Below are 11,842 nucleotides of genomic sequence, written 5' to 3' on the forward strand. Positions count from 1 at the left end.
AAGCCAGCCCTAGGGGTTTCTGGGTGGCTGCTTGGGCTCAGCTTGTCAAGGCAGCCACGGTCTCTGCTCTCTTCCATGGAAGAGGAATTGTTATCCTTGCTCAGAAATCCGTGGTTTGCCTCTTCTGCCATGAACTGGGCAGGTGCTGCCCCACACAGCCAGACTCTCAGAGCATAAAACCAGGCAAAATTAAGGGAATCTGAGCCCAGAGGAACAGGGCTAAAAATATTTTTAGTGGAGGCAATAGCTCCCTTTATCCCGGAATTGAAGTAACGCTCCCGAAAGCGCTTGGAAATGTGCTCTGAAACCCCTCCTGCACTGCCCAAAACCAGCCCCATCCTTGGGGGGAAAGCACTGAAACAGCACAGACAGGGCTTGGAAGGGCACAACGGAGCATCCCTGGCAGGAAAACAGGGAAAAAGGGAAAGCCTTGGCAGAGCAGCCCGGGAATGGCACTGCAGCCGCTTCTTCCCTCAATAAAGGGAGGCAAATCAGCCTCCCTAAACCACAGAGATCTTCACAATCTTCAAATAGCAACTCATAAACCATTGCTGAGAAAAGGCCAAGCCAATCCTGAAAATTCCTCAGCCAGGACTTTACCTGGAGGGTGTGGACTGTTCTTTCCAGTGGTCCCAGTGCTGCCCAGTCTGACCAGCACTGCCCTCCCATCCCAGGGCCAGGCATGCCCATGGATCCCAACCCAAAAACCAGCACCTCCCCCAGCAATCCTGGTCATTCCTGAGGCTTCTCCAGCTGTAGGCTCCCTCTGAGAGGAGAAGCATCCAGGAAAAGAGGCAAGTTCTAGAAAACAACCCCGTTGGTCAGACTGTCCACCAGGAGTGTGCTGGCAGATCACGTCCAAGCCTTTCCCCCTCCCCTAATTCCTTACTTTTTATAGTTTTAGAAAAGGTTCTTGGGGAAAAAAAAAAAAAAAAGATAAAAATGGGTTCTTTGTACAAAAAGCAATATCAAAAATATCAAATTTTCTGAGCATTTGGTTTCCTTTCCAACTTTTTTTTCAGAGGGGAAAAAAAATATTTTCATGGACTTTCAGCACATTCTGTTCAGAGATTTCCTCTCTTCCCACCTGGCATTGGGCTGCAAACAGGAGTCACACCCAAGTGGCAGAGAATGATGAGAATATCTTTCACATGTAAGCTTTGACTTCCATCTACTCCATCCAAAATCCACCTTTTACTTTCATTTTCCTTAAAAATCTTAAGGACGCCCGTAAAGAAGAGGCCACAGATAACACATCTTGGCACACAAAAACTCAAGGATTATAAAATTTAATCTCTCCTCTGCTAGCACAGGATCCTTCACTGTGATATATGGCACTGCTCTTTTAGATTTAATTACATTTAAAACTCTCCAAGGACTTCCTCTATTTCCCTGGGGAGCTTTTTCCAGAGTGACAGACCTCACTGCCAAGGATTTTTCTCCAGCTGTTCAGCCATAATTCTCTCCTTATTTTCTCCTCTCTTGCTGCCATTTGTACTCCCTTGCACCATTTAAATGATTCTCCTTTCCACAAGAGGAATATAAAACTTTCTACAGCAAATTCTTCTCCCAGAGACCACTTTTATCTGTTAAATAATTATCATTGTTAGAAGTTTCAGGGGAAAGATAACCTAAGTAACACACATGGCCTCAGTGTGGAATAAAGTTAATGGATAATTCAAAATACATCCTTCTTTAATTGGCCAGAAAGACTAAATTTAATCAGTGCCACTTGTTTAACCTAAAACTGTTGATAATAAACTGCAACCCAGCATTTATCCTTCTAGTTTAGGCAGCTTGCACGAAAATCAGATTAATAACAGCTACAGAAAGCAAAGTTTCTTCAAATATTTTGCTTCTTTAAGTAAAGAGGTTGCAAACATGTTGTGTCTTACATGCATTATAAAGAATATTCAGTAAATTACGAATTATGTTTCATTCCTGTGCTGAAACATCCCTTGGATCCTGTCATGTTTTTCCATGTTGGACTAATGCAGAGTTACAAAGCACTCATGGATGGCTGTGAATATCAGCAGATTTCATTCTGCTTTTGAATTCAGGTGAATTTTCCACATAATTTGCCCATCTGGTCTATCTTAATTGATTTTCTTTTCAATCACTTCTTTTTTCTCCAGCACTTTAGGCCAACTGCAGTAGATACGTGGCTTTAAAGCCCGGGTTTTTAGGCTTCTCACTTGCCATAAACTCTTTAATAATTTTATCCTGTAAGAGCAAAGGGGAAGGCAGGGAGCACAAGGATCAGAGCCAGGAGACTGAGCACTGGGAATTCTGCTCCTGGTTGTCCTGATGAACCACTAAGAGACCCTGAAGAATTCATTTCATCTCTCTGCCAATTATCCAACCCGTAGGGAAACCAACCCCTCCTCTTGCAATAAGTGAAACCCAATCCATGACACCCCCAAAAATCCCCCAGGGAATTCTGCAGCCACAGGGAATTCTGCAGCCACAGGGAATTCTGCAGCCAGTGCCCCAGAACTGCTGCTGGTGTTGGGGAAGCAAAACCTGTGCCGGGAAGGCTTCGGGGGGAACGGGAGAAAGAGCAGGTGACAAAGAGCTCGTGAAAAACCCCTTCGTGTGTTCTCAGTCAGGTCTGTTCCTTTGTGTGTATCCGTGTGCACGTGTTCCTTTCCCTTTTGGGTTCAGTTAGTGCTAGTCCAGGACTCTCAGCTGGCTGGGGGGAAGGCACCACCCACACCGAGGGCTCCTCTCCCTTCTGGTGCCACTCCAACCTGGAGCTCCCACCCTGGGCCAGTGGAGCATCTTCCACACTGGTGTGATGGTCTCTTTTTGATAAACCAGTCTGGCATTCCAGTGGTGTTTCCTTTAGGAGTTTTATGTTCTGAGAAGCTCTCAACCTTTATTATTTTCTATTTTCATACTCTGAGTGGGCTTTGCTTACAGAGGACAGATCCGAACTGTACTGTACACAGCTGCAGGTAGCTTCATTTGAGAACAACTTTCTAGAAGAACCAAGTTTCCTGTTGTCTTCTTTTGGAATTGTAGTGCATATGTTGAAACTTGTATATCATTTACAGTATTGAGTCTTGTGCCACTGCTGTACCTGATGTATCCAATCCGGATTAAACAGAGTATGTGCCACAAATACCAACATGATGCTGGAGATTTCTTCTGAAAAAAAATACAAACCAAATCCTGGGAGGTTCTTTCGGAGAACTTTGGGTGTTTAACTAAGTCAAGTTGCATTTAAACACTAATAGCTCTTATTTAATGAAAACACTGAGCTGTCACAGGAGAGCAATAACGCAGACACTGAAGTGAAACCCCTCCTTTTGGATGTTTAGGGTTGCAAAAAAAATTCGTCTTGGAGACAAAATCATCAAACTCTGCAAACAAAATCGAGGTGAAACCCCTCCCTGGTGTAATTTGTGATGCAAAGGGAGTAAGGCAGGAAAAAGGTAAAGAAAAATACTTCTAACAAGATCTATGAATATTAATAATTAATAAGAGCATGTATTATGCCTTTCTTTTCAAAGGCAGCCTCAGTTGTTTAGGACAGTCTTGCATTCTGTGTTGCAGACGTAGTCAGAACAAGCTGATCCTAAAACAAGGAGAGCTGCCAGAAAAAAAGCATTTGGAGGCATCACTAAAATCTACAAAATTATTTAAGCAGAAATTAAAAACTCTTATTAAGTGACTCCTAACAGCTTACACACACTTTCCTCTCTTGTAGTAAAGGCTGAGTCCCACTAGGAGCCCTCAGTGCCCCAGTGAGCTGCTCTCACACCAGCCCAGAACAGCCCCAGAGCCCACCCTGGGCTGCATTCCCACACCATTCCTGAGCTAAATCAGTGTTAGAAACCTCCTGCACGCTGAAAAACGAGTCTGGATCACACAGGTTAAAGTTTAGACCCACCACTCCACAAAAAAAGGTCAGAAAGACCGGGGACAGCACAGGATTTGCACAGGGAATTTTGTAAAGGTTACAGGAACACTCAGGTTTGTGTGAGCTGAGGGAAAACTGTGTGTTTCTAAAAATAAGAGTGGCTGAAGGTGAACAATCCAACAGCCCTGGAGACCCCCAGAGCACCAATTTAAAGCAGCAAGTCCCCTGGGAAGGGCAGTTCATAGGTAGGATGCACTGCTAAGAAAATTCCAGCCTAAGTCTGCACAAGGAGAAGAAAACAACCAAAGGTAGACTGGAGGTGCTCTGGGGAACATTGGAACACTGAGAAATCAAGGGAAGTTGCTGAAGAAAATGTCTGATGATCCCAAACATTCTAAAAGCTAAAAGATGAAGTTTCAAAAGCAGTGCAGAGTCAGCCCAGGGTCAGCACCCTAAGCCAGCCAGCACTCCCATCTTTTCCTGCTTCAGGACAGCTCCATACAAGGCACTGCAAGTTAAACAGGAAATATCAATTAGTTTTAGCACTAATAGGTAATTTCAGTTCTAATTAAAGCTTTCCTGTAAGTGTGGCAAGTTTGATATTGTTGCACCCAGAGGGACAGAACAATTACGATTGCTGCACGTTCTCTCCATAATTAAACCATCCTTGGGCTGCACACCTTGCTAGAGAATGTTATTTATACAGTGGTAATTAACTGGATTTAAATTAGCAATACAGGCATTGAGATGCATGTTCACTCCCTCACTTAACCAGGATATAATCAGTGCCTGGTGTTTACCAAGAGAATTATGGAACGTGGAATGATCACCAACTACAGACAGGCTATGGAGTTACAGGGAATTCCTCTTCACCCAAAATCACAGGGAAGACAAGTCAAGCAAGAGGGTGGGGAGGCCCTGGCACAGGTTGCCCAGAGAAGCTGTGGCTGCCCCTGGATCCCTGGAAGTGGCCAAGGCCAGGTCAGAGCAACCTGGGCTAGTGGAAGGTGTCCCTGCCCACAGCAGGGGTTGGAATGAGATGAGCTTTAAGGTCCCTTCCAACCCAAACCATTCTGGGACTCCATGAAATACAACTGGGATTAGTTTGTGTTTTCTCCTTAGTGACATTTCTAAAATGTACATGGCTGCCTTTGATCATCCTTTGTTTACTCTGGATTGTAAAGATTCCAACACAGCATCCAACTGCCTTTCTTTTCCTTTTATTACCAACTTGTAACACCATCACTGAACTCGTGTAAAACATTTACCAAAACACAGCTGCTTACAAAAAGACAACATTTTTCTTCAATCCCCAACAATGTCTGTCTGTCAACGTCCTTCAGACCAGCAAAGTGTTCATGGATCATATCCATTGCTGGTCCCAACCAGCAGCATCAGGGCATCAATCCCCACTTTTCAGGAGCTCCTGGAGATACACAGAGTTGATGTGGTAGGCCCTCATCCAGCTGAACTGCCTGTAACTCTCCCTGTAGTGAGACACTGCTGCATAGTAGCTCTGCCAAGCTTCATTATAACATTTCCAATAGTCCTCATAACTCCAGTCCTCAGATGGAGCATCATCCCAGGAGCTGCAGGTCCAGTCCTCTTCAGTTTTCCTCGGGGAAGAACTCGAGAATTGATGGTTGTGGCTTTTCTTTTGTTTAGCATTTTGTTTCAGAACTTTCTTTTTCACTTCCTTTTGCTTTGGGACCTGGGATGGCTCCTGAGGCTTCTCTAGTGTAGGACAGAAGCCTGAACGACCCTGATGCCTTTTGGGGACAGCATTTCTCTCCTGTGTGTCTGAAAATCCTTCAAAGCATGAGTTGTTCTCCCTACTATTAGAGGAAGCCCTGGAAAATGCTTCAAAGCATGAGTTGCTCTCCCTGCCATTAGAGGAAGCCCTGGAAAATGCTTCAAAGCATGAATTATCCTCCCTACTACTAAAGGAATCCCTGGAAGTGTCTGAACCATCACTGTCACCAGAAATGTCACCGTTTGCTGCTGTCTCTGTGTGATGTCCCATCTCTTCCCACTCCACATCCCCGTTCCTGGGGAGCTCACGTTGCTCTCCTGGGCCTGAATAGCTCCTCAAAATTTCCACCTGTCTCTCAGACCCTTCTTTCATGAAATACTCATAGTCCTCAACAAAATCTGAGAAGCTCCAGGGATTGTTGAGCTGGTTTTTGAAGGAAGACAAGCATGGAATTTTGGGAAGGTTTTTTTTTAAGGCCTCCTCATCTGGAGCCTGAGTGTTGTCATGTCCATCTGTCCTGGAGACAGTTTTCACTTGATTCCTCTGCTCTGTGTGACAACTGGGAGTTCGGGGGGTTCTACTATTTTTATTTGCAGGATTTGTGCACTTTTTTATCTGCTTTTGCTTCTGAGACTTTTTTGGCCTTTCTGCAGCAGAATTATCCCTTGGAAGACTGGAGAGAGGCTGAGGTGCCTCTGGAAAACCATTCTGGACAGGCTGCAGCACTGGTTCCTCTGGTTTAAGACACACAGTGTCACAATTCACCAAAGGTCCTGGAAGTACAGCAGGTTTAACTTCCACCTCCCCCTCTTCAAACTGATCCATCATTCCAGGAGGTATTGGCTCTGCACAGAAAGGGAAACAAGCAGGCAGTTAATTTTAAGTCTATCCTTCCCACTAGAACTTGAATGAGTACCCAAACAAAGCTCTGCAAAACTGCACAGTAAAATATTAAATTATGGCTACAAACCAACTCCTTCAATTCTTGGAAGAGCTCAAGGAGCCAGAACATTTCCTTCATGGAAGGCATCATGAGGCTGATGAGGACAAACAGCACTGCATTCCTTGTCATCTATTCTTCACTTATTTTGAACTTAGACAAGAAGGCAAATCCTCCCTTTCAGCAGAACAGCTTCTGGCAAAGCAAGGGAAGCAAATCTGCTGTTTTAATTACTCCTTTCTTGCACTGCTGTATCTTCACACTTGAGCAAGGTTTAATACCAGATTTATGGAAATCCAGGTAGTTATGTGGTTGCTTAAGCACAGCTGGATGCAGAGCTCCTCTCCCTGAGCACTCAGTCCATTTTTACTGCTCCACACAACTGCAGCAGCTCCACAAGGAGTCAGCAGCAGAGAGTATGACAAACCTGGCCTAAAAGTAATGCAGCTCCAGCAGAGAAGCCACATATCAGCTCCCTGTGGACTTGCCTGAAGCTCTGAATAGCACAAAACAACCAAATCCCAGCTGCATCCCAAGCCCAGAGCACACCTGGCAGAGGGAGGAGCTGCAGATTACACTTCTGAGCAATTTTCATCATCGTGTTCTCCTCCTCCCCACGGCAGCAGTAGGTCACAGACAAACCCAGAGTGCCTGTGACACACAAAAGAATTAATTAATCACCAAACAGAGCCAGCAAAGCAAGGGAAAGCTCCACAAATCCATGGATTTGGCTCTCACCAAAGCGCCCAGCCCTGCCAATCCGATGCATGTAGGTCTCCCAGTCCACAGGGACATCCAGGTTGACAACCAGGTTCACTTTCTCAGCATCAATTCCACGGGATGTCTGGAGAAAATGGGAAGGAGAGAAGGGGAGTGAGAAGTGAATGTGCTGAACAGAGCTTTAAATGAACACAGGATCACAGGGTGAGGCTGGAAGGGACCACAGTGGGGCCACCTGGTTCAACCCTCCTGGAGTTACTCCCACCAACTCAGATGAGAACTTTGAATTGTTATAACACACCATAAAGCACCTACCATCTTCCAACCATTTTACAGCATTACAGGTAAAACAGGCACGTTGCTTTGGGACATGAAAACTAGGAATCATTTTTCTTCTACCTTCCACTTATCAAATACAAGCCAGGATTATTTTTTCCCCCCCCCCAGCATCAAAAAGTCCAAGCTGACAACACAGAGACATCTTCTCATGGCAGCACCTCAAACCATCAGCCAAAGAACAAAATTCCTTAACAAAGAGAAGCTGAGTGTCCCAAACATAACCACTGCTCTGTTCAGCTGTTTGCAATGTCACTGTGGCACCAGAGAAACAAACTATTCCTCCCCACAGCTCCCATGCAAAGGAAACAATTCTAAAGTCCCTTGAACTTTAAAGCATCAACAAAGCAACACATAAATTAATTTATGAACCAAATCACAGACTGGTTTGTGTTGGATGAGATCTTAAAAGATCATCTCATCCCAACCAGATGAGGAATAGGAGGCAATTTTTAAGTTCCCAGTGAAAATAAGTCACACAGTCTCGCAGTGCTTGATCAGCACATTTATGCTCAATTCCAAGTCAAATCTAATTCTCTGAATAACTTTATGTGCAATACTCCTGCATGCTGCACCATGTGCACAGCAGGCAGTAAATTTGAAAAAAAACCTGTCCAAAGCTTGTTCAAGAGCAGTAAAAACTCACCAAGTCTGTGGAGATCAGGACTCGACAGTGGAATTGCTTTAATTTGGCCATAGCATCGAGTCGTTGGTTTTGATTCATGTTGCCTGGAAAGATAAAAATTAGAAATAAAGTACATTCTTGCAGCTTTATGCCCCTCAAAAATCTAAAAAAACACTGGTTTGTAAAACTTGTGGATGAGATCAAAAATAAGGTTGAGGAAAAACCTCTTCAAATATCAGTTTGAAATGAGTAAACAAGGAACAAACAAAACTTGAAAAATAAGATAATTCATTACAAAAATAATTCTATTGATTTTCAATAGGAGCCAATTATGCAGATGCTTAACCCACTTAAACAGCACTGATTTTAGATGGATTTTAAACACCTAAGCCATGGAAGTTGAAGTAAAAATTCAAGGTTTCTAAAAAGCAGCAGGTGCCAGCTTTCAGCTTTTATAGATTACTGAAATAAAGATTTAAATTCAACACCTGCATCCCAAAGAAACCCAGCTTCAACCTGCAAATGTCAGTCAACTTTCTTTGCAAACAAGCAAATGCATTCATAAAAATGGCTCTCAAACAACTGTAAAAACAAGAAAGTTAAATGTTAATTAATTTTTACACTGATTAAGTCTCAAGAGACTTACGAAGATTCAAATGCTATTCTCAGTTATTTAATCAGAGGCCATGCAAACCAAGATTTAAGATTAATTTTCCTATTTTAGGTTATATTTATGCACAATTTCAATAGAACAGGTTCATTAGAAGTTGTGAATGGACTCACCTGAAATGCACTCAGCAGGGAAGCCTCTGGATGTCAGGATTTCAGCCAGATGTTGAGCCCTGATGGAACACAGAACACAAGGAAAACTGGGAATAAAACTGCATTCTTCAGGCTGTATTTCAGATCTGAAAGTTGCAGAGTGCTCTGAGACCTTACAGGTCTCAAACTTATCCATATCCATAAATTTATCCATAAATTTATCCCTGACTGGACATTACAACCACTGCTTTTTACAGATTTTATTTCAAATTTATCACCTGCTGTGCAAATTTGAGAAGACTAAGGCTTGATTGAATGGAATCTTGCTGAACAATTCCTGCAAGTGCTGGGTTTTTTCCTCAAATGTTTTGTGTGGAAGTGGATGGGAATTCACAATTTTGTAGTACTGCTTCAGCCCTGAGGAAAGAAACCAAAAGAACAGATTAAGGGTTGCCAGAAAAACATGTACAGTGCTATGTCAACTTTGTCACTGCAGGCAAAGGAAAAAAATTCCAATTCAAACACACACATGTGGCCAAATAAGAACCTCCAGGAGAGAGGCTTTTCTTAAAAAGCTGAAATATTTTTTGAATGGATAAAAACCCCAGAGAGTTACATTTGTCACTGGTGTTTTAAATACACAGAATCACAGGATGGTTTGGGTGGGAAAGGACATTAATGATCATCTCATTCCATGGTCTAGTGGACACCTTCTACTAGAAGGTTCACTGGGAATCAATATTTTATAACTAAACAACTCAGGTGTGGAGCGAAATTATGAAAAACCATGACTTTTAAAGGTACATATTTTGGTTTTAGTATATTCCTCCTAATCTATTGGCAGCAATATCACTATAATTGGATGTTCACTCACCAAGGAGGCTTGGATCAGTGGGGTTCAGCCTCACAAAGGTTGGCTCCCTCATGTACCTGGTCAGAGCACGAGCCAAGGACTCGGGGTAAGTCGCTGACACAGCCAACATCTGCTTATTGGCTGGGAGTGAGGAGTAAATCCAGCTGGGAGACATAAAAGTGGGAATGATTAACAAAAATGCATCTAATCTACTGAGAAATGCATGAGATGAGTGGTTTTTCTTACTTGATTTGCTCCTGGAAGCTGCCTTCCTCCAGGAGCTTGTCTGCCTCATCCAGGATGAAGAGCCTGATACTGGCTGTGTTCAGGTAGTCCAGCTCTATGAGCTGTTTGATTCGACCTGCACAGGAGGAAAAGAGGAAAAAGAACTTCAAAAGTTATGAACTGAAAGGTTCTAAGGATGAACTTTTAATGGTTTTTTAAATTTATTTCAGTAAGACTTAAAAAAAGGCATATTTGGGATAATCACAGAGACATAAAACAAAATGGTTTGGGATGGGAAGGACCTTAAAGATCACCCAGTTCAAATCCCTGCCATGGGCAGGGACATCTTCCACTAGCCCAGGTTGCTCCAAGCCCTGTCCAACCTGTCTCTGGACACTTCCAGGGATGGGGCAGCCACAGCTTCTCTGGGCAACCTGTGCCAGGGCCTCCCCACCCTCACAGAGAAGGATTTCTTCCCCAACATCCAACCTAAACTTCCAGTCTTTCAGTTTGAACCCAATAATCCTTGCCCTGTCACTCCAGTTCCTGGTGCAGAGTCCCCTCTCCAGTTTCCTTGGAGCCCCTTCAGACACTGGAAGGTGCTGTGAGGTCTCCACACCACCTTCTTTTCTCCAGGCTGCAATTCTCAGCCTGCCAAACCTCTCATTAAAAATACCTTCTCACTAAAAAGAGCTCGTCTCAATGCCTCTGGCACAGCCTTTTGAGGTTGTGCAATATTAATAACAACAAAAAAAAAACCCCACCCGGGTATCAAGAGCTCCAGTTACGTCCTGTGAAGGACCACACAGGACCTGAATCACAACGAAGCCCATCCCTACCTGGGGAGCCAACAGCGATGTGGCACTTCTTCAGCCTGCTCTTGTCCTGGCTCAGCGGGGTCCCCCCGATGAACACGTGGCATTCCAGGCCTTCCATTTTTATCGCGATCGTCGTGATGACGGCGTGGATCTGCACCGCGATCTCCCTGGTGGGCGCCAGGACCAGGATCTGCGAGGGGCGAGGATTAAACGTGAGAGCCGCAGGATGGCTCTGACAACAAAAGCCCGATTTACACCGCTGTGCCTCAAGGGCTTCAACGCCCTTTTTCCCCCACAAAAAGAGGGATTTTCTGTTGCAAAGCGAACCGGGGGCTCACCTGCGTGGCGGGGCTCTCCAGCAGCACCGCGTCCAGGGCGATGGTGGCGAACACGCATGTTTTGCCGGTGCCGGACTTGGCCTGAACGATGAGATCTGCAAAGAGCCCCCACAAAGGTCAGGGGAGCCCCCCGGGGTGCCTCGGGGTGCCCCCAGCCCCGCGCCCGCCTGCCCGCCCGCTCACCCAGCCCGCAGCGCCCCAGCGGGATGGCCTTCAGCTGCACCGGCGACGGCCGGAGGAAGCCGGCCGCCTCCAGCCCCGCCAGCACCGGCGGAGACAGCAGGAGAGACCCGAAATCGGAGGGGCCGCCGGGCACCAGCACGTCCCGGGTGCGGAACCGGCCCTGAGGCGGCGGCTCCGTGGGCGCCGCCATCTTGGGGGGGGGGGAAACGGCGGAGGGGGAAATATCGCGAGATGTGTCTTAATCCCGCGCTTCGTCCCGATACCCCGCCCAGCGCCGCCAGGGGGCGCCGCGCGGCGCGCGGGCTCCGGCAGGGGAAGGGCGGGGGGAGGGAAATGGCGGCGCCGCCTCAGAGCGAGCAAGGGTTTGGTTTAATCGCAGAATGTCCTCAATACGTGCAAACTATCCCGTCCGAACACACTCATA

At 45.4% G+C, this 11,842-nt stretch overlaps 1 protein-coding gene across 1 annotated transcript; it reads right to left on the reverse strand.

The window, feature by feature from the left end:
• Positions 1-5,065: 5,065 nt before the first annotated feature.
• DDX20 (DEAD-box helicase 20) lies at positions 5,066-11,624 on the reverse strand. The gene is made up of 11 exons (XM_027725761.2): positions 11,419-11,624; positions 11,236-11,330; positions 10,919-11,087; positions 10,101-10,215; positions 9,876-10,018; positions 9,280-9,418; positions 9,023-9,081; positions 8,261-8,343; positions 7,297-7,402; positions 7,108-7,209; positions 5,066-6,463 (listed from the first exon to the last, which is right to left on the reverse strand). Exons 1-11 carry the CDS (start codon positions 11,606-11,608, stop codon positions 5,268-5,270), a joined length of 2,397 nt encoding a protein of 798 aa, XP_027581562.2. The 5' UTR covers positions 11,609-11,624; the 3' UTR covers positions 5,066-5,267.
• Between the last annotated feature and the right edge of the window lie 218 nt (positions 11,625-11,842).

This window comes from Pipra filicauda, unplaced genomic scaffold (genome assembly GCF_003945595.2).
Source record: "Pipra filicauda isolate LSUMZ 115617 unplaced genomic scaffold, ASM394559v2 scaffold595_size249610_pilon, whole genome shotgun sequence".
Taxonomy (NCBI): domain Eukaryota; kingdom Metazoa; phylum Chordata; class Aves; order Passeriformes; family Pipridae; genus Pipra; species Pipra filicauda.